This window comes from Sceloporus occidentalis, unplaced genomic scaffold (assembly GCF_023333645.1).
Source record: "Sceloporus occidentalis isolate IW3139 unplaced genomic scaffold, rSceOcc1.0.p SCAF_1, whole genome shotgun sequence".
Lineage (NCBI taxonomy): Eukaryota > Metazoa > Chordata > Lepidosauria > Squamata > Phrynosomatidae > Sceloporus > Sceloporus occidentalis.
Genome location: NW_028316981.1, coordinates 289,139,718 through 289,160,694, shown reverse-complemented (window position 1 = coordinate 289,160,694; position 20,977 = coordinate 289,139,718). Strand labels below are relative to the sequence as shown.

General features: G+C 43.4%; 1 protein-coding gene across 1 annotated transcript; it reads right to left on the bottom strand.

Annotated features, from left to right (window-relative positions):
* Window positions 1–3,430: 3,430 nt before the first annotated feature.
* Window positions 3,431–8,075, bottom strand: MOCS2 (molybdenum cofactor synthesis 2). Its single transcript, XM_089495739.1, has 3 exons — window positions 7,812–8,075; window positions 5,581–5,702; window positions 3,431–3,557 (listed from the first exon to the last, which is right to left on the bottom strand). Exons 1-3 carry the CDS (start codon window positions 7,821–7,823, stop codon window positions 3,431–3,433), a joined length of 261 nt encoding a protein of 86 aa, XP_089351865.1. The 5' UTR covers window positions 7,824–8,075.
* Between the last annotated feature and the right edge of the window lie 12,902 nt (window positions 8,076–20,977).

The window sequence follows — 20,977 nt, the reverse complement described above, 5'->3', positions numbered from 1 at the left end:
GATGTCTTTAGAAATAACCAGAAATAACAAGCAATACAATTATTAATACAGCAAATGAGACTGTTTTCAAGATGACTGAATTCGGTATGATAAATGGTTCATACACAAAAACCATCAATACGCTCATTCCATGAATATGGCAAATTTATTTGGGAAAATGTTCATGTAAGTTTGACTAAACATAAGCATGCTTTATTCCAAAGACTGGGAGTCTGTGAACTACCAGACATTGTTGGACTACATCTCCCATCAATCTTGGCCAGCATGGCCAATGCTTATAGGCAATGGAAAGTGAGTCCATAAACATGTGAAGAGCCACAGATCCCCTGCAAATGCCTAATGTTTTTTTTTTTAAAACAATGTTAGCAACAACACTTGCCATGCAGCACACAACTGTGGGGTCATAATTCCTCAACCAGGACTTGTTATTCACAAGTACATACGCCAATATTTAGAATGGAAAATTGGTACTTACGTCCCTTTCCAGCAGAGAAGGTCTGAGCATTCTAACATTGGGTAGCTCCGCCTACTAGGCTCCTGAAGCTGGATCTGGATGGTGAGCTTGGCCCTGGGACAGCAGGTCTGGCCTGGTTGGAAGAGGAAGTCTCTGTGTTGACAAGTTGAGAATCTCTGGAAACCAAGGGTGTTTGGGCCATGCTGGGGCCACCAGGATGACCTCTGCTCTGGTCCTTCGAATCTTTGACAGTAGTTTTGTCAGTAACGGGACTGGTGGGAAGGCATATAGTAGGCCCGCCGGCCAGTGGCAGTTTAGGGAGTCGAAGTCCTCTGACCCTTCTGACTGGAATCTCGAGAAAAATCTGGGGATCTTGGCGCTGTCTGGGGAGGCAAACAGGTCCACAATTGGATGGCTGAATGTCTCAGCGATGATCTGGAGCACCTCTGGATGAAGACTCCATTCTCTGTGGAGTATGTCTGTTTGACTTAGCCAGTGTGCCTTGAAGTTTAGTTGACCCCGTAGGTGTTCGGCATCTAGGGATATCAGGTTTACTTCTGCCCAGGTCAGAAGTGTCTGGGCCTCGTCCATCAGGGACTGGGATCTTGTCCCCCCCCCCCCCCCGATGGTTGACATGGGCCTTGGCTGTTTGAAAGATAGGAGAGCTAGGCGAATCGTTCGGAGTTCTAGCCAGTTGATGCTGTGTGACTGTTCCACCCCTGGGCCAGGCGAGACCCGCAATAGGTCAATTATTATTATTATTATTTATGCCCAGCTCTTCAGCCAAAAGGCTATCAGAGCAGCTTACAAATTGCTAGACATTTCCCTGCCCTCAGGCTTCCAATCTAAAGGGACAAGAGACAAAAGGAGAAGCGAATGGCAGGGGAAAAGTTCAGCAGATCTTCATTCTCCCACATTCTCTTTTGTGAGGGTCACATTCTCTCAGCCTCAGAGGCAGGGCATGACCAACTCTCCAACTCTCTCTCTCTGCACCTCTCCCATGGTGATGCTAAGGTCATGCAATAATAATAATAATAATTGGCAAGGAGAGTGCACATTCTCTCAGCCTCAAAGGCAGGGCATGACCAACTCTCCCTCTCTGCACCTCTCCCATGGTCATGCAATAATAATAATAATAATTGGCAAGGAGAGTGCACATTCCTGCCAGAGGAGCCAATAGATGGGCCACTGGAGGGGGGGAGCCGGGAATGGGAAAGGGCCTGACCAACCAAGGAAGGGGGGGACCAGAGGGTTGAAGGGCCCAGTTTCTCAAAGCAGTGCGCCACTGGATCCCAGCTGAAACCCAGCACGATCTCCATCCTCCTGGGAGGCCCTGACCATAGCCGGGGCCTCCTGAGCCAAAAAGGCCCGAAACTAATGCACCATCTCTGGCAGGGGGTACTCACATCTTCCCCTCCAACAGGATCTGGGCTTGTCGCTGTGAGCTCTCCCTCCTCTGACCCTGACCAGGTCGATCGGGGAGCTCTGGCCTTGGCAGCGGGCGGGAGGGTGATTCCCTCGGCTAGCTGCGGCCGCGCTTTCACTCCCTGGCTGGCTGAGTATGATGAAACCTCAGGGCATGCATCCGGCAAAGCCGGGGCTGGCCCGGGCTGAGTGGAAGCAAGCTTACCCAATGGCTTGGTCTCTTCGTCTCCTACCATCGCCAAAGAAGGGAGAAGGAGAGGAATAGAGGTGGAGAAAAAGGATTTTTTTTAAGGGAAGAGAAGGAGGAAAAAGAAGAAAAAGAGCAAGCCAGGCAAGTCTGGGAAGCAGTTGAGGGAATCAATCCGAAGAGATGAATTTGTTTGGAGTAACCAAGGTTCACGTCCTACCAGGAGATAGGCAGGAAGTAGACTGAGGCTGCTAGGGGTCACTCTGCCTACAGAGATGGGGTCAGGCCCCTGGCCTTTTTTTCTCTCCCTGCCTATCAGGAGCCTAGTAGGCAGAGCTACCCAATGTTAGGATGCTCGGTTCCTCCTCTGCTGGGAATCAGTATTTTGTGTAATAATTCCAGGGAATATAATAAAATTTCAAGTAAAATTTCATCAAACATGAGAACAGATCCTATCTAACTATTTGCATAACAATTAAACCAGATGCTAAACAACCCTCAGGTAACCCATTCAAACACTGAATGACCAAGTAGTCTTTTCAACTCACTATAATTAAGTTATGGTTCACTGAAATAATCTAGCAAGCTTCACACAAGTGTCATACATACTGACGAAATAAAAATAGTATTTCAATCAGTGATAGGGATCTATGTGAACCTACTGCCTGTCTCCAGAAAATTCCAGAAAAGAGGAGCTTCAACTGAGAAAGTCCTGTAATCACAACCCTGCAACTAAAGGGAATTTAAGCCTGACTTTAAGAGAGCAAATATGGAGAAAATGGTTCCTGCAGAACTTTAAACAGGCACAATATGGTAACCTTTTTGAAAACTAGAAAGTTTCTCATCTCAGAAATATCTCCCTTGGCCACTCACAGAAAGAGGTGGGACATGGGTTCCCACAGGAAACATGTGAGAACTGATTCAAGTTTTCTATAGCAACATGCTCAGTTCTTCATTTGACACTCCACCCTCCATAGAAATCATTTTTAAAAGATCCAGATTCTCCAATAGGCTAACTAGAAGGTATGTCTACTAAAATTTCCATAAAAGTTTAGCTATTAGAGGTCATTCTAAGATGCCTGGCCAATAACCTTTCCTTAGCTTTTGAAGAACAACAAAATATTAAGCAGTCCACTAAGACTCTACCGCCACAAATGTTCAATTGACCAGCAGGGAGAATAAAAGAACATTTCATAATCTGCTCTCAATTTATGTTCTGTGCTACATCTCCCCTGTTCTATAGGCCAATCATTTTGGCAACTGTACCAATACTATATAATTATGTACATGGGTTTTCCACTATTTCTGCCCTATGTCATTACAATAATTATTTGTAAAAACACCATCACTTACCTTTTCAAGAGTTAACCACCACTAATAGGAGGGATAATGGCAACTTCGTCTCCGGAGCAAAGGACTAGAAGCTGATCTCCAAGAAGCACATATTCCTGCCGGACAGCAAAGACAACCTGGTCCTGTATAGCAGCAAGTCTAAAGGAAAAGCATCGGTATACAGATTAATATAAAATTTAATGTTTCCTTTCTCTACAGTAGTTTTGAGGAAAGACATTTAGCCTTCTCTGTCAGAGAGCTCTGGTGCTACAATCAACTACAATTCCCAGGATTCCCTAGCACTGAGCCAGGGCAGTTAAAGAGGTCTCAAACTGGATTATTTCTGCAGAAGAGTAACTTTTCTGAGCTTATTTTAAAAACAGATAAAATAAGTTCGATCTCTTGATCACATCAGAAGTGCACAGGGGAATGAGGGCCACCACCACCAATCTGCATTCCCATCATGGGGCATGGCACTGCTCTCATTGTGACTGGAAGGTAAGTACATCACTTCCATATGTGAATTTTTTTCCTGCTGCTCAACAGGGATGTTATGGGGGCAGAGGTCCACCAACTGTCAGGTTTGTGACATTTGGAGTGTTTTTCTTTTGATCACCTTCATCCAAAAATGGCCAGAATGATTCATAGAATAAGAGTTGGATGAAATTACAAGTGCCATCCAGACCAACCATCTCCTCTCCTATGCAAGAATATATAATCAAAGCACTACCAACAGATGGCCATGCAGCCTGGTTAAAAAACTCCAAAGAAATAAACTCCACCACACTCCAAGGCAACTTATTCCACTGTCAGGAAATTCTTCCTAATGTTGAGCTGGAATCTCATTTCTTGTAGTTTGTATCCACTGCTCTGTGTCCTAGTCTCTGGAGCAGCAGAAGGCAAGTTTGCTCCATCCTCAATACGATATCCCTTCAAATATTTAAACATGGCTATCATGTCACGCCTTAACCTACTCTACCCCAGGCTAACCATACCGTTCCTCATATGGCATGGTTTCCAGCGTTTTCACCATTTTGATCACCCTCCTTTGGTCACAGTCCAGCTTGTTAATATCTGTCCTGATATGTGGTGCCCAGAACTGGACACAGTGAGGTCTGACCAAAGCAGAATACAATGGTACTATTACTTCCCTCAGTCTAGATACTACACTCCTATTGATACAAACATATTGACTTTTTGAGCTGCTGCATCACACTGTTGACTCATGTTCAGCTTGTGGCCTACTATGACTCCCAGATTCATTTTGTATTTACTGCTCTTAAACCAGGTGTTACCCATCTTCTATCTGAGCCTTTCATTTTTTTTTTCTGCCTAAGTGTAGTAGTAGCTTATGCTCTCCTTGTTGAAATTCATTTTGCTAGTTTTGGTCCAACATTCTAATCTTTTTATGTCATTTTGAATTCTGATCCTGTCCTTTGGGACAATCTCATGCAGGACTCGGAAAGTCACAAAAAAGGGCTGAGAGGGATCATTCCTCCACCATCCATGCATTAAAACAAGTGAGGATATACTTCATGGCCTATGTCAGCTTTAGGGCTGTAAAAACACACAAGCACACACATACAGGATTAGAATATTTTGGAGCACGGCATGGGGACAGCTGCTTTGAGGTCCCTGCTTCACTGCCAGCATACAAGGTCTTGCTAAAGGAGGAAAAAGCTACCCTGTTTGATGGGGGGAGGAGTTTGGTACTGATGGGAGGGTTGTGGATGTCATAGGCAAGGCTTTGAGGCCACAAGTGATGCACAAGCCACACTTGGTACACCTTGATACTAGTAAGTGAGACGAGAGCATAGAATGCGAGCCAAGCATTGGGTAGTGGTTTTAGAGCTGGGCTGGGACTTTGGGAGCCCAGGATTTGAATCCCCACTCAACAATGAAACCCCACCAGTTGATCTTGGGAGAATCACACACTTAGCTTAAAAGGAAGGCAACAGCAAATCTCCTCTGACAAATCTTGCCATGATAAGCTCCCAATAGATCAGAAATGACTTGAAGGTACACAGCAGCAAAGTATTATGTTAAGGCTGCAATCCTGCATTTACTCATAACTAAGCTCAATGAGTTCAACAGGCCTGACCTCAGAGCACACATCCACAACACTAGGTTGCAAGGCCTATGTGAGGGAGACACATTTTTGGATAGGTGAAACTCAAAGTACCTTGGATGCCTCTTCACAATTTCTTCCCACAGCTGCAGCGATGTTATGCGTTGGGGCACAGAAATGGTCTCAGTGCGGACACCAGCCAATTCAGCACTTTTTGCAAAGTACAACACTTCCACCTGTTTTTTAAAACCTAGTTAGAACTATAATAAAATTAATCATTTACATAGCATATGTCAGACTTGAGTTCTCCAGAGAAAGATGTATATGCAATAAATGAGCCTTTTTCTTAAATGCCCAAACCACTGCATATGACACAAACACCAGCTCACAAATCAACAAGCCTTGTCAGCTAGACTGGTGTGATCAGTAAAGAGCAACTCAAGCAGAGAGACCTAGACAGATGCACCTCAACTGCATACACATTTACTTAGGACGTTCCACTGTGTTCAAAAGTTTACTGTAAAATCGACAAGGCGACAAACAACAGATTGAGCTGAAGAAAAGAACTTTCAAATCTAAGATCAGCCTTGACCAAAATGGGACCTTCCAGATGTGCTGAACCCAGGTATGTTGGACTAGAGATCAGCCTCACGGCATATCTGTGCTGCTGTGAAATTATGAGAGCTCTAGTCCAGCATGGTGTATTGATTTGAGCTCTGACTCATAGAATCATAGAGCTGGAAGAGAACACAAGGAGCATCCAGTCCAACCCCCTGCCATGCAGGAACTCTCAATCAAAGCATCCCCGACAGATGACCATCCAGCCTGTTTAAAAAGCTCCAAAGAAGGAGACTCCACCATTATCCGAGGGAATGTGTTCCACTGTCCGCCCTTACTGTCAGGAAGTTCCTCCTAATGTTGAGATGGAATCTCTTTTCCTGTAGCTTGCACCCACTGCTCCATGAGCAGCAGAAAACAAGCTTGCTCCCTCCTCAATATGGCATCCCTTCAAATAGTTAAACAAGGCTATTATACCACCTCTTAACCTTCTTTTCTCCAGGCTAAACATACCCAGGTCCTTAAGCATCTCCTCATCGGGCATGGTTTGACACTGCTTTAACTGCTGTCGTTCAGTCCTATGGAATTCTGGGATTTGTAGTTTTAATAATAATAATAATAATAATAAGTTTTTATTTCTATCCCGCCTCTCCCGTAGGATCATAGCAGGCTTACAATTACAATAAAATTCATGCAATATAAATAAATCCTGCTATTCCCTCCCTCCTTACACTTATAACATAATAATTCTAATGACAATAATAAAATATAAATTAAATCATTTTGCGAGATATTTCAGCCTTCTCTGTCGGAGAGCTCGAGCGCTGAAACAAACTAGGAATCCCAGGATTCCATAGGATGGAGCCATGACAGATAAACTGGTTATCAAACTGCTTTATTTCTGCAGTGCAGGTATGACCTTAGTCAGGTCAGAGGCCTTCGGAGAAAGTCAGTTAACCAAGATGCCTGAATCTATAGGAATCAAAGATATAGCCGTGTTATTCTGCAGAATCAGTGTTTGGAGAGACCTTGTAGCACCTTTGAGGCTAACTGAAAGAAATTGGCAGCATGAGCTTTCCTAGACTGCAGTCTACTTCCTCAGATGCATTTGGATATATAATAATAATAATAATAATAATAATAATAATGTAGAGTTCTTGTAACACCTCTGAGACTCACTGAAAGAAAGGAGGTGGCAGCATGAGCTCTCATCTCCTCAGATGCATTGGGATATAATAATAATATTAATAATAATGTAGAGAGATCTTGCAGCACCTTTGAAACTAACTGAAAGAACTAACAAATGCATTTGGTGAAGTGGAGACTATGCACATACCGATGGCATATACAAATATGCCTGTGCCTGGCTTCCACTCCACCCAATGCACCTGGGGAAGTAGACTGAAGTCTAGGAAAGCTCATGCTGCCAATGTCTTTCTTTCAGTGAGTCTCAGAGGAGCTACAAGAGCTTTCTAGGTACTGTTTATAGTAGTGTTATTGAGCTCTTGTCTGGTCATGCCCTCCATTTTGGGGTGCCTGCTTCACCCTGAGACCCAGCCACCCCAACTGCCCTGGCTCAGTGCTAGGGAATCCTGGGAATTGTAGTTTATTGTGGCACCAGACGGAGGAGGATCAACGTCTCACAAAACTACACTTCCCAGCATCCCCTGGCATTGAGCCATGGCCCTTACAGCCAAGGCTGGGTTGCTTCTGCAGTGTGTCTGGGGCCCCTGAGAGCAAAGCCTGCCAGCCCCGAGGAGGAGAGGAGAGGAGCAGGCCCCGAGTACCTCGCAGTTCATGGAGGCGCCGTCCCAGGGAGGCAGGCAATGGCTGCCCTTGCCCTCAGCTTCCCGGGCTCTGCGTTGCCCTCTCTCCAAGGAGGAGGAGGAGGAGGAGGAGGCGCCAGGCACTGGGACTAGGCCAGGCCTGCGCCCTTGTCACCGCCTCACAGCAACAGCGCCTCCGCCTCCTCTAGTCCTCCTCCTCCTCTCCTGGGTTGGGCTTCTCTGTTATGCTGCTGCTCTAAGGAAAGAGGGAAGAAGGAAGGAAGGAAGGAAGGAAGGAAAAGAAAGGAGGGAGGGAGGGAAGGAAGGCAAAGAAGGGAGGATGTGAGGGGAAAAAAGAAAGGAAGGGAGGAAAGAAAGAAAGAAAGAAAGAAAGAGGAAAGGAAAGAGGGAGGAAGGGAGGGGGGGAAGAAGGAAGGAAAGGAAAGGAAAGGGTGGAAGAAGGAAGGAAAAACGAAAAGGAGGAAAGGAAAAGAAAGGAGGAAGGAAGGAAGGAAGGGTAGGAAGGGAGGGAGGAAGGGGTGGAGGGATGGATGGAAGGAAGGAAAAGAAAGAAAGAAAGAAAGAAAGAACCCCCTTTAACCGTGGTCCCATTATGGTGCAAACAGAGTGACCAGGCACATCTTCTTTTTCCAGGACATGTCCTATATTTCAGTCTTCAGGAGGGATTTCAGAATGTCTTCCATTTTAACCCAGGCATGTCCTTTTTTTCCAGGACATGTCCTAAATTTCAGCCTTCAGTCCAGGAGAGATTTCAAAATATCCTCCTCCTTTTCCAGAACGTGCCCTACATTTAAGTTTTCGGGAGGGATTTTTAAAACGTCTTCCATTTTGACCCAGGCATGGCCTCCTTTTCCAGGGAATGCCCTACATTTCATCCCAGAATAACGTCGATCGCGCAACAGGCTTTCAGATGAAGTCACGCAGATCCTGTCATTATCCCGCCATTAACCTGTCAGGCCTGTGATCTTCCTAATGGAGTCCATCCATCTGGCATGTGGTCTTTCCTCTTTCTACTGTCCTCTACCTTTCCCAGCGTTATTGTCATTTCTCATGATGTCGCCAAAGTAAGACAGCCTCAGTTTAGCTGTCTTCTAGAGAGAATTCAACTTGATTTATTCTAGGATCCAATTGCTTGTCTTTTTGGCCATCCACAGTATCCTCCAGCACCACATCTCAAATGAATTAAATTTCTTCCTATTTGCTTTCTTCCCTTTCCAGCTTTCACATCTGTACACAGTGACAGGAAATACAATGGCTTGGACAATTCTAACTTTAGTATTCAGCTGCATATCTTTATTCTTTAGAATTTTGTCTACCGTATATACCCAACTATAAGTCAACTTCATGTATAAATCAAGGACAAATTTTGGGACCAAAAATATGGATTTTACATGACCTGTGGATAAGTCGAGGGTAAACTTCAGAGGCATGAACAAAGGATTTAAAGGATGAAGCAACAGAAAACAATGCCAAAAAACTCACAAAATTCCAGCAGGCAAGTCTGTGCTCAGACTAAAGGCTGGATGGATGAGGGAATAGAGCGGGTCAGTGGTTCCAGGAGAGATTGTGCTCTTGCCTTTCGCCAAGTGATGATTTCTTTTTTAAATAAGAGTCAAAGTACAATACAGTTGAGCCCCGCCTTACACGATCTGATCCGGACCCCCCGCGTAAGGCGATTTTCACCTATGCTTGAGCCCCATTCAAATGAATGGGACTCATGTGCGCGGCGGTGCACGCACGCCCCATTCATTCAAATGGGACGCGCTGCCCCTTGTGCCCCGCATGTTCCCTGCGTGCTCAAGTCCGCGTACAGCACGCCCACGTATAACGTGGGTGCACTGTACTTATATTGACCCATGAATAAGTCAACTTAGTTTTTGGGGTCAATTTTTTTTACTAAAATTTTTAGACTTATACAGTGCGCCTGCTTCATACACGGGTGCACTATACGCGGATTTGAGCATATGCTGAAACCTGTGTAAAGCCGCACGGGAGCGTGCGGGGCGTAAGGGGCGGCGTGTCCCATTGGAATAAACAGGGTGCGCACCCATGGCCTGCGTGCGCTGCCGCATGCACGAGCCCCATTCAGTCCAATGGGGCTTGAGCATGCGTGGAATTCAGCTTACGCAGGGGGTCTGGAACGGATCTCCTGCGTAAGCCGAGGGCGCGCTGTATATATACAGTAGTGCTTTCATAGCTGCCCTTCCCATTTCTAGTCTTTTGATTTCTGACTGCAGGCTCTGTTCTGATTAATGTTTGATCCAAGGTATGGGAAATCTTTATTTTGATTTCTTTGATATCTAAATCCTCTGAGTGCTTCTTAAAACTACTCTACAGATGGTACCTTACCCCTCTCTGTACAACTGGCTAGATTTTCTAAGCAGTTAACTGCAAAATATTGGAGACATTCTAATTGCAAGGAAACATATATGTCCATATGTGGTTGCATTGTGATAAAGTTACACAAATTGGGTTAAATGTACTATTGGTTATTTCTGAGATCGCTCAGCAAGAACTATCTCCCTGACCTGATATTTTATTACTCACAGTGTTTCTGGGAGAAAACAAGGCCTTGAAACATAAATCAGATTTATTTTCTCCTGGCCATCACTAGTACTGAAATAGCCAAGAACTGGAAAAGAGGCAGCTTGACTATGGATAATTGGTGCCACACATTATGGGACAGTTTACTAATGGAAAAATTGTCAGACAGGATAAATAATCTCTGCTGTACCCCTTTTGAAGAAGAATAGCATCCATTTCTAAAGTACATTAACAATCATTCCTGTCAACCAAAACCACAAGACTGGTATTTTAATCTCTGGAAAAAATATTATTAAAGAAGGTTAATAATAATAATGACTTATATGTATATGGCTATGTTGCTCCCTCCTAAGAGTTATCTAATGACGCTGAATAGTGTGAGGTGCAGGATGGCAGTACAATGGCGCGTTACAGACCGCCAGATTGCGGCGGTCTGCTGCCGCCGCCGCTTGCACCATCCGGGAGCTACAGCCTTTAAACAGCGCGGCTCCCAGACGCTGCTGAGAAGGAGCACAGAAATCGCTCTCCTTCTCAGGCCCCGGAAGAGGCGCCGCAAAGCACAAGGGGCGCATTTGCGGCGTCATTTCTGGGGCGACACGTGCGGACGCAACGCATCCAGCACGTAAAGATGGCAGCGCCCGTGTGTATAGGGTGCCGCCATCTTTACGCCCCCATCATGTGCTAGGGGTGAGGCCGGTATGGACGCTAGGTCCTCGGCCAACCCCTAGCACGTGATGGGGGCGTATTAAAGGCCTGTTTATAACGCGCCAATGTTAGCATTTTAATATGTTTTTAAAGTCTTAATACTGATTTTAATTTGTATTTTAAACTTGTTTTTTCAATCAAAGGCCTGTTCTAGACGGGCCTTTAATATGCACCCGTCACATGCTAGGGGTTGGCCGAGGACCTAGTGTCCATACCGGCCTCACCCCTAGCATGTGATGGGGGCATAAAAATGGCAGCACCCTATACACATGGGCGCCGCCATTTTTACGTGCCAGACTGAATTACTGCTTGGCCATGAAAACCAACTGGATGACCTTGGGCAAGTTATATTTACTCACCCTCAGAGAGGGACAAAGACAAACCCCCTCTGAACAAATATTGCCCAAGAAAACACCATGATAGAGTCACTTTAGGGTTGCTATAAGTCAGAAATAGCTTAAAGGCATACAACAACAGCAAGTATGTCTGGGCATACTTTACCAAAATGGTTTAGTGGTTTGAGTTTTAGACTAGAACTCCTGGAGACCAGGAAGCCATGGAAACCAAGGTGCTTATTGCATACACATTTAACCAGACTGCACCCTAACGGGATGTAGCCAGGATGCAGGTGGGAATTATCACATGTAATTCACCACCAATTCCACCAGCCAAGTACAGGCCAGCTGGAGCCTGGCTCCCAGATGCACTTTCGAGACTGCTTTTCCAAGCCAGGAGCTTTCCGATTTGGAAAAGCAGCCTCCAAAACGCACCTGGGAGCTGAAATACAGCCAGACTGTACTCGGCTGGTGGAATCGGCGATGAATTACATGCGATAATTCCCGCCTGCATCCCATGTCCTGGCTCCATCCCGTTAGGGTGCAGTCAGGTTAAATGTGTGTGTGTTAAGCACCTAACTGAGTGGCCTTGGGTAAATTATACTCACTCAACCTTAGAAGAAGGCAGTGGCAAACCTCCACTGAATAAAGCTTGCCAAGAAATCCCTAAGATAAGGTTGCTATAAATCAGAGCCAATTTGAAGGTAAATAACAGCAGTGTGTGTAAATACAGTCTAAAGGTGAGATGCAGAGTTTGCTTTCCCCTCACTGTACTTTCAGTTCCCTGCCCATTTGTACTATTTTTATACATAATGCTCCAATACTGCTTCTCATACATCTGAGGAAGCAAGATATGCATCCACAAACTTCACATGTGAGAGAATACAGCCCTTGGGATGAGGGGCAGGGACATGCAGCACAGTGCACAGGTCTCATGTAGATATTGCATCCCAGTTATACTTCATCTTATATTTGTTACCTGTTTGTAGTTTAATAAAAAACCTCATATAGTATCTGTTGCACTGGTATCTATGACAAAAAGTAAGAAGAAAAGATGAGGTCAAACATTAAGTTACTGAATGCCCTGTCTAGATCATTAAAATAGCTTTTGTTCCTCCCAGAATATAGTCTTTTCTATTCCTTTGTTTGTTTGCTCTGGTTCTTCCAATTTTCATTGTTTTAACAATGCAGACAGCAGAGTGCTTATTTATCCACTTTGACATTTACTGCTATATTGATTTCTTGCTCAGACTTCATCTGTGATGGACATTTTATATATTGTCTACATTTTTACTTGTTTATATACAAATCAGCAGTAAAGGGATGAAAAGGAATGAGCATATGAAAGTGTTAAGATGAAAAGACGAAAGGGGTGCTACCTTCTTGGATTAATAGCATCTGACAACATTTGCTGGAACAGGATTCCTATCCTATTTCTTGAAAATGCTGTCAAACTTTCTTATTGTCTGTTTGCTAACTAGAAAACCAGACTGTTGAACAATGTTACAAGTACATCCAACATAATATACTGAAAAGCCACTTTTATCACACTGACCTTTTTGAGTTGAAACCTAGGACTCCATTTCTGTTGTTGTTAGCTCACATTGCTCCCAAACAATTTTTAGTAACACCTGTAATTTTCCATTGTACAGTCTAATTATTTTTATGAATTTTAAGACATTTATTCCTTGCCTTATCACTGGGTAGTTGTATTAAGCAGATTATATGTCAACAATTTAACAATTAAAATTTACAACATAATGCAAAATTCAAAAACAGGGGCAGAAAACGCAACAGCAATCCAAATATTTAAAAGTAATATATACAGCTAAGTCAGCAAAGTAAAATTAAACGCTGGAACTCCTGCTACAAAGGGCTCACAAACTTCCGAAAAGGTATTTATGAAAAGAGATGGGTCTCTATTGAAAAGGAGATCCAGAACCCGAGTAGATTTATTCTCCAATCTGGTGTTCACAAAATGTTTTGGATTCTAACATCTAGCTTCCTTGACCATTAATCATGCTGTTTCAGTTTGACAGATTTTTAATCCAAACCATACAGAAGTGACTAGAATGAGGAAGGCTGGCCTTCCAGTACTCAAACTATCCAATGTGCCTCCCTTATATGGACCCTTTCAACAGTGCTACAGCACATGGTGTATTCTCTAGATAATCTGTGAAAAGCTGGCTATCTGGAACCATCACGTGAGTTACTGTTGAAAGCAGGGTACTGCTCTAGATCAGTGGTTCTTAACCTTTGGCTCTCCAGATGTTATGGAGCCTCCAGAATCAGCTATGGCCCTTTACAGATGGCCTGAAAAGGGTGGTCTGCTGGCGCCTCCGCTTGCTCTGCAAGGGAGCCGCAGCTTCCATACCGCGGGGCTCCCTTGCGGAGCAAAATGAAGACACTAAAAGTGCCTTCTTTTTGTGCTGCGGAAATGATGCCGCAAGGCGCCAATGGCGTACTCACGGCACCATTTCTGTCACGCAATGTGCGGACACTAGGTGTCTGCGACGTCAAAATGGTGGCGCCCGTGTAGAATGGGCGCCGCCATTTTGTATGTGCTCAGCGCGTACTAAGGTTAGGGGTGTCCAGAAAGCACGTACTAGAGTGCCCGTCTGTAACGGGCCCAGGTTAACTGTCCTTTCTGGTAGCTGAAGACTTAAATATTTGGAAGGGTGAAGTTGAGAAGCACTTGTCCATGTCATTACTCTGAACAGCAGCACTCTTAAGTTCAATGTATTTGTGTTTCGGTATTTCACTGCTACATACTAAGGGAAACAGCCTAACTGATTCCCAGTATCAGATCAGATTCTTTTACTAAAGGAGTACCTAGGAGGACATCTGTGTTCCAAGTTACCAAAAAATGTCATGATATTGAGCAACATTTCCTTACACTTCTGAGGAAGGGAAAGGATGGGTGTAGATTTTACAAACATTGATTTTAATACATTTAAAGAAATTGTACAATCCCACAAAAATAAGAGAAGACAGTTCAAGATGTATGTAAGTTAAGTAAGAGACTGAAAGCACAGTCACAAACATTTCCTTTGAGGGAGCAGGAGAACAAGCATCCAAGGTGGCTATACAAGGAACTTTCTAATCAGGTCAGATTTAAAAGGGCAATGGAAGGAGGAGCACATTATAGATGTATGAATGGAAATGAAAAGCCAAAGTTAAGCTCAGGGTGACCTTAGGCATGCAAACAAAAATATTTTTTTTAAAAAAAGAAGAAAATAAAAATGGCTTCTGTGTTCAAAGCATAATAAAGAATAAATCTCAGGTTCAGCTTCAACATACTATTGGACTCATCCCTGAACTTGGAGGCCCAGGTTTCAGTGGTAACCAGGAGCGTGTTTGCATAGTTAAATCTATCTGTTCCTATTTCTTGAGAAGCCAGATCTGACCATGGTAATACATGCTTTGATTGTATCATAGTTGGATTATTGTAACACATCCTATGGACTTTATCGCATGATGAAGATCAGGGGGGTTAAACAGTGATTATCCTGTGAAAATTGCACAATCGTAATTAACATTTTCATACACACGAGATTAAAGAGCCATTATCGAGGGAATAAACAGGCAATAAACAGCAACAAATCATTCACGGGATTTTCCTGTGAATGATTTGTTGCTGTTTATTGCCTGTTTATTCCCTGGATAATGGCACTTTAATTGCGACGTTGTGGGAAAATATTGATCACGATTCAGCAATTTTCACGGGATAATTGCTGTTTAAACCCCCGATTTTCCCTGTATGATGAAGTCCTATGTGTGATAATGTCCTATGTCTTTGAAAATTGTGCAGAAACTTCAGTGAGTTCAAAAGAAATATCATATCTCCCATACAAACATGCCAGAGTTCTACGATCTGCAGGGGAAGGCTTTATCTCCTAACACCATCACAGGCTCACTTGTGGGGACCCAAGAAAGAAAGCCTTCTTGGTGCTTTCTCCCACCCTCTGGAATGCTCTTCCATGAAAAGCTAATCTGGCCCCCTTCCTGCTTTTTTCATCTAAGCAGGCAAAAGCATGGCCAGATCCGGCTTCTCAAGAAATAGGAACAGCTAGCACACTAGTTTTAACTATGCAAACACACTCGTGGTTATCACTGAAACCTGAGTCTCTAAGTTCAGGGATGAGTCCAGTGGGTAAGCAGGGGAGCTTCTGACTGGCATATGTATTTTGTTTTTATTTTTTATTAAATGATTTTATATTGTTAAATGTGTTTATTTATTTTCAGCTGTTGGGATTTTAAAACCAACTTTCTGTGGAACCACCTTTATTTATTTTATTTATTTGTTTAGGTATTTATACCCCGCCCTTCAGACCTAATGGCTCTCAGAGCGGCTTACAATTATTATTTTTAATCAGACAGTTCCCTGTCCTCAGGCTTACAATCTAAAAGACATGAAACAAAAGGAGAAGGGAATGGTGGAGTCCTTGAGTCCTCCTCCTCTGGGAGAATTGCAGCACACAATTGAAATAAATATAGTAGCTCCTTAGTATCTGTTGGGCTTTGGTTCCAGGACCCCAGCCACTGACCATAGATATCAAAATCTGTGGATGCTCAAGTCTCATTATAAACAATAGTGTAGTAAAATAGTGCCCTTACATAAAATGGGAAAAACAAAGTTTGCTTTTAGATTTATTTTTTTTTAAGTATGTAATTTCAAGCTGTGGATGGCTGAATCCTTGGATACAGAAGACCAACTGTAAATAAATAAATAAATATTAAAAATCCAGCACCAATACTGCTGAAAGGCTGGTTATAGGGAGACCGCTGCTGAAATAGATCCACTGGCTACCAGTTAATTTCTGGGCACAATTCAAAGTACTGGTTTTGACCAATAACTCTCTATACCACTTAGGTCTAGACTCCCTGCCAGCCTGTATCTCCCAATATGAGTCTGTCTGAGTCTTAACAATCTTTCAGAGAGGGCTTTCTTTCCATCCCACCATCCTTCCAGGCTCAGCCAGTGAGGGCATATGATAGGTAGAGTTTTCTCAGTGGCTATTCGTAGGCTTTGAAACTCCTTCCCAAAGGAGATTTGATCTGCTATCATTTATTATTAGGCAGACCATCCTATGTAAACATGCCTTCTGCCTTAACTGACCAGGGTAGAGTGATATACAATGAGGTATGCTGTTTTTAACATATAGTGTGTACTTTAATTATTTGGATGTTAAAGTCTTAAAACTAGTGTCTCCATGGTGTATGGTGTAATGCTTTTTTAACGTTCGTACTCCATATTGTTTTTGATGTTTTGTTTTAATTTTATTGCAAGCTGCTTTGAGTCCCATTTGAGACAAAAGTGGGATATAAAAATACTATAAATCCAATGAATGGGAGATCCATTGTATGGTGCTGTATGGAAGAATGTTACCAGGCAATAAAAAGACAGAGGAACTACCCTACTTCACATCAGACATCTTACACAGGAAAAATGTACTCTACCTGGCAAAACCAGATCAAATGAGAAAGGGAAATGGTTGCTGCCTGTTGATAAGAGGAGCACCTAGTGACTTAGCATTAGTTCAAGTCTTCAGAACCTGATGATTTGCATCCTAAGGTAGGCAAAAAAAGCTTGGAGATGTTATCTCAGAGCCTGTTGATCCTTTTTTAAAACCCTTGAAGAAGATATGGATAGCTCAAGAACAGGTAACTCTTGCTAGACAAACAGACTTATATGCAGAGCTAAGTACAAATAGCTCTGAGTAGACGTCACTGAGCAGAATGAGACTTTGTTCTGGATAACAAAGTATAGGATGTCTCTCCTAGGCTGCAGTCCTATACACACGGAACTGGCAGCAAGTCCCATTGAACTCAAGGAAATACTGAGTAAATACAAACAGGATTGCACTGTAATTCTATCAAACCAACGAGAAAACATTTTGACAAAAGCAAGATTAGGCTTTAGCAAGGATTTTGTTTTGTTTTGTTTTGTTTTTAACACAATCCAAGAAGCTTTGTCAGGATAGTCATGCTGTGTTAAAACCGTGTGATCTCTGTCCAACTCCCTCAGGTTATATTAACTTTAGAGACCAGAGAATTCAAACTTTACTGTTTTGTGTTTTGATTTCCTGGACCAAGAATCTGAAGAGGTTAATTTTGTTGCAGTCGAGCGTGATCTCCCATTTGTGAAAGACAGAGATGATTAACTGCTGTTACAAATTGAACTCTGTTCAAGATATTATGTACTGGTAAATAACATTAGTCATTTGTAGCCATTTATAACCCTTTCCTTTGTCTTTTTGTTTGGCCTGCTGTAATCTTGCATCTATATATCTAACATTAAATATATTACTTCAGTTAATAATATTTGGGGGGAACTTGGTTGGTGAAAGTGACAAGGCCAATGTAGAACAGGGAAAGAACTGCCTTGGCACAGACTATGTCTTTAATCAAAGCTTTGTGTGCAGAAATCAGCTGAAGTCCTTTATGGCTCTAATACAATGGAATAAACACATTTGCCTGCCAATGTCTGTATTATCAAGCTGATGTTAAAGAAAGAAGAGCAAAATCTATTCTAAAGTTGGCAACCTATCAAGCACTGAAAAAAGCAAGATGGAAGGTGTCAATTCAACTAGAAAACACACCAAGCAGGTTACTTGAGGAAATCACATTGGCGGGTTACAGACCGCCCATTTGGGGCGGGCTGCACCCACCCCTTTCCCCGCTGTATCGGGGCCTCAGCGTCCAGAGCGGCAGCCGATGAGGCCCCGATTTGCCGCTTTTCAGGCTGCGGGGAAGCGGCAAAAGGCCCCTTCCCCGCAGCCTGGAAAGGGGTGTCCTTGGGGCTTCAAGCCCCAAGGACACCCCGCGGCGGTGGGGAGGAGGAGAAAGGGGCCACTTGGCCCCTTTCTCCTTTGGTCCGCTGGGCGCAGCCGTGTGAAGGCTGCGCCCAGCGGACCAAACCAGGAAGGAGCTCCAAAACGGAGCTCCTTCCTGCTCTGTGCTAAGGGCGCACTAAGCGCCCTTGCGCAGAGCGAGGACGTCACGTCCGCTCTGCCCCGTATAGAGGCGGCACAGTCGTGACGTCCTCATGGCAGTGGCCATGTGGAACGGTTGCCGCCATTTTGTGCGCGCAGAGCGCGCACTAGGGTTAGGGGGTGCGGAAGCACTGTCCCTTTCTAACCCTAGTACGCGCTCCACCGTACTTTCCTGCCCGTTTATAACGGGCCATAGATTCTCATGCGTAAGTATTTCATTTAAAAATAACAAACTGAGAGAACAGCTCTTTTCAGATGTGTCTCTTCTAGAGAAAGAGTTAAGCGTAAGATTTGGTTTTTATGATGGATGAGAGTGGTGTCACTGTGCCTTGTGGACAAAAGCATTTCATACAGTCTTCATAACTAATCCCTTCACTGGAGCCAGGGGAAGTGCTGAACACTGCCTAAAACTATTGTGGTTTTAGTGCTGGGAAAATGTTACAGTTCCTATTTATCCAGATATTTTGGATGTCCCCCAGGCTATTTGGATAAAAGTAGGGATGGACTGGATTTCAGTTGTTAAGATCAGAACCACATTTGTTCAGTCTTTGAAATGTTGGTCTTGGCCACCGTTAACAAAAGGCTGCTTTGTAGTCCCATTTTGTGGGAGGCTTGCAACCATTTTGAGAAATGACACAGGTTGTGTTTTTCCCATCTTTTAATAGCCACAATGTTGTTGTAAGCTCCTGTTAAAGGTATAGGAGCATGGGAATGACAACTTCTCAGCTGGCTACTATCTGGGATTTTCATCAAAGCTCAGAAAGTTGCACTGGAGTTGTCCAAAAAGGTTATTTTCCCAAACTCTACGTTTTAACAGCAACTCGCTCTGTAGATGCTTTTTCAGAAATGCTATTCCACAGTGGCCTTGTCACTTTTACCAAAACCACTCTGATGCCCTGGCATATCCACAGTTACCATACACTCCAAGCTAAATATGTTTGGCAGATGGAGCACCATGCTGTGAAAAGCTTCATGCACGTAAATCTCAGGATCTTTTAGCAGCACAAGATAAGGTGTCATTGTGCTGTTCTCTTGGTAATCCCAAAGTCAAAGATTAGCAGCTTTATCCACAGGAGCTCTTCTGGAATGAAAACAACAACTGCGAACCTGCTGTAGGAGTGAACAATTATTTTTCATTTTGGTTACTTAAAATATACAGCAACTTCCCCATCTCAACAATACTCATACTTTTCCATTTATTTTTTTCCTTTCATCTTTGTGTATGTTATTAAGATAACTAGTGACAAAGGGAGGCAGAGCTCCATTATAGGGCTAATCCTGCCACTGGGCAGAAAGAAGTAGCTATCCCAAGTTGCAGGTTCATGATGGGGCAGGAAACTGCCAGAATATTTCTGGAGGAAAAAGGTCCCAATGACTATGTTGGAATGGATCAGGAGGCCATATTGTGAATAATGGATTCAGCTTTATGATAAGAGAGGCACTTCTCTCTCAAGCCTTGCCTTTTCTTGATGTTAAGAGAGTGTGACTTGCCCAAGGTCACCCAGTGGGTTTCCATGGTTAAGTAGCTATTCAAATCCTGTTCTCTAGAGCGGTAGACAAACACTCAAACCACTACACCAAGCTATCTGTCTGAGGAATGTAAAGGTATGTCACTGTAAGTTGGAAATGAAGACACACAACTACAGCTGCATGGGCAGTTTGCTGACCAGCATGAGAGCTGTTGTAGATATAATTTTTCTAAAGGTTACACAGTCATGTACATTGCACATGCGTCAGGGTGACTTTCCACTCAGTGAAATCTTTAAGACTTTGGTCAAATGTTTAACCCCACAGGCCTCCCATAGTTTTTGTATCAACTTGGAAGTAAAAGAACTTCCCAAATCTGAGATGATCTCACTAGGAAATCCTAGTCTATAAAAAATGTCTATCAAAGCGTTGGCCACTGTTGGGGTCTCCATATTTCTCAGAGCCACTGCCTCTGGATATCTTGTAGCATAGTTTATCAGCGTCAGAATGTATCTCTTTCCTCTTTGAGTTGCCTGTGGTAATGGACCCACAATGTCTATGCCTATCCGGTGGAAAGGCTGTGAAATTATCGGTAATGGGCAAAGCTTTGCTTTGGTCTTATCATTGGCCTTGCCGATTCTTTGACAATTATCACAAGATTTAATATACTGGATAATATCTTGTTCCATCCTTGGCCAGTAGAAATTTAAGGATATCCTCTGGGTAGTCTTTTTTATTCCTAAATGACCCCCAAATGAACTAGCATGGGCCATTTCTAATATCTGGTGTCTATACTTTCGAGTGACCACTAACTGCTTGTGGACTTCCCTCTGTGTGTTATATTTACACTTCAGGACTTCCCTATATAAGTTATCTTTTATGACTCTAAATCTGTGAGGTGTTCCTCACTCAAATCTATATCACTTTTGTCCTCGGCCACAACAAACAAAGGTTTCAAACTTTCATCCCTTCATTGTTCTTGACTAAATTCAGGGTTAGCTTTGATTTGACTCTGCTCAGATTCCTCCTTGCTTGAGGTATTTGTCTCTTTAACTTCGTCTGGAAGAACCACTGCCTGATCTTGGTTTTCTTCCGACTGTGGATTGACTTCCTCTGAAGA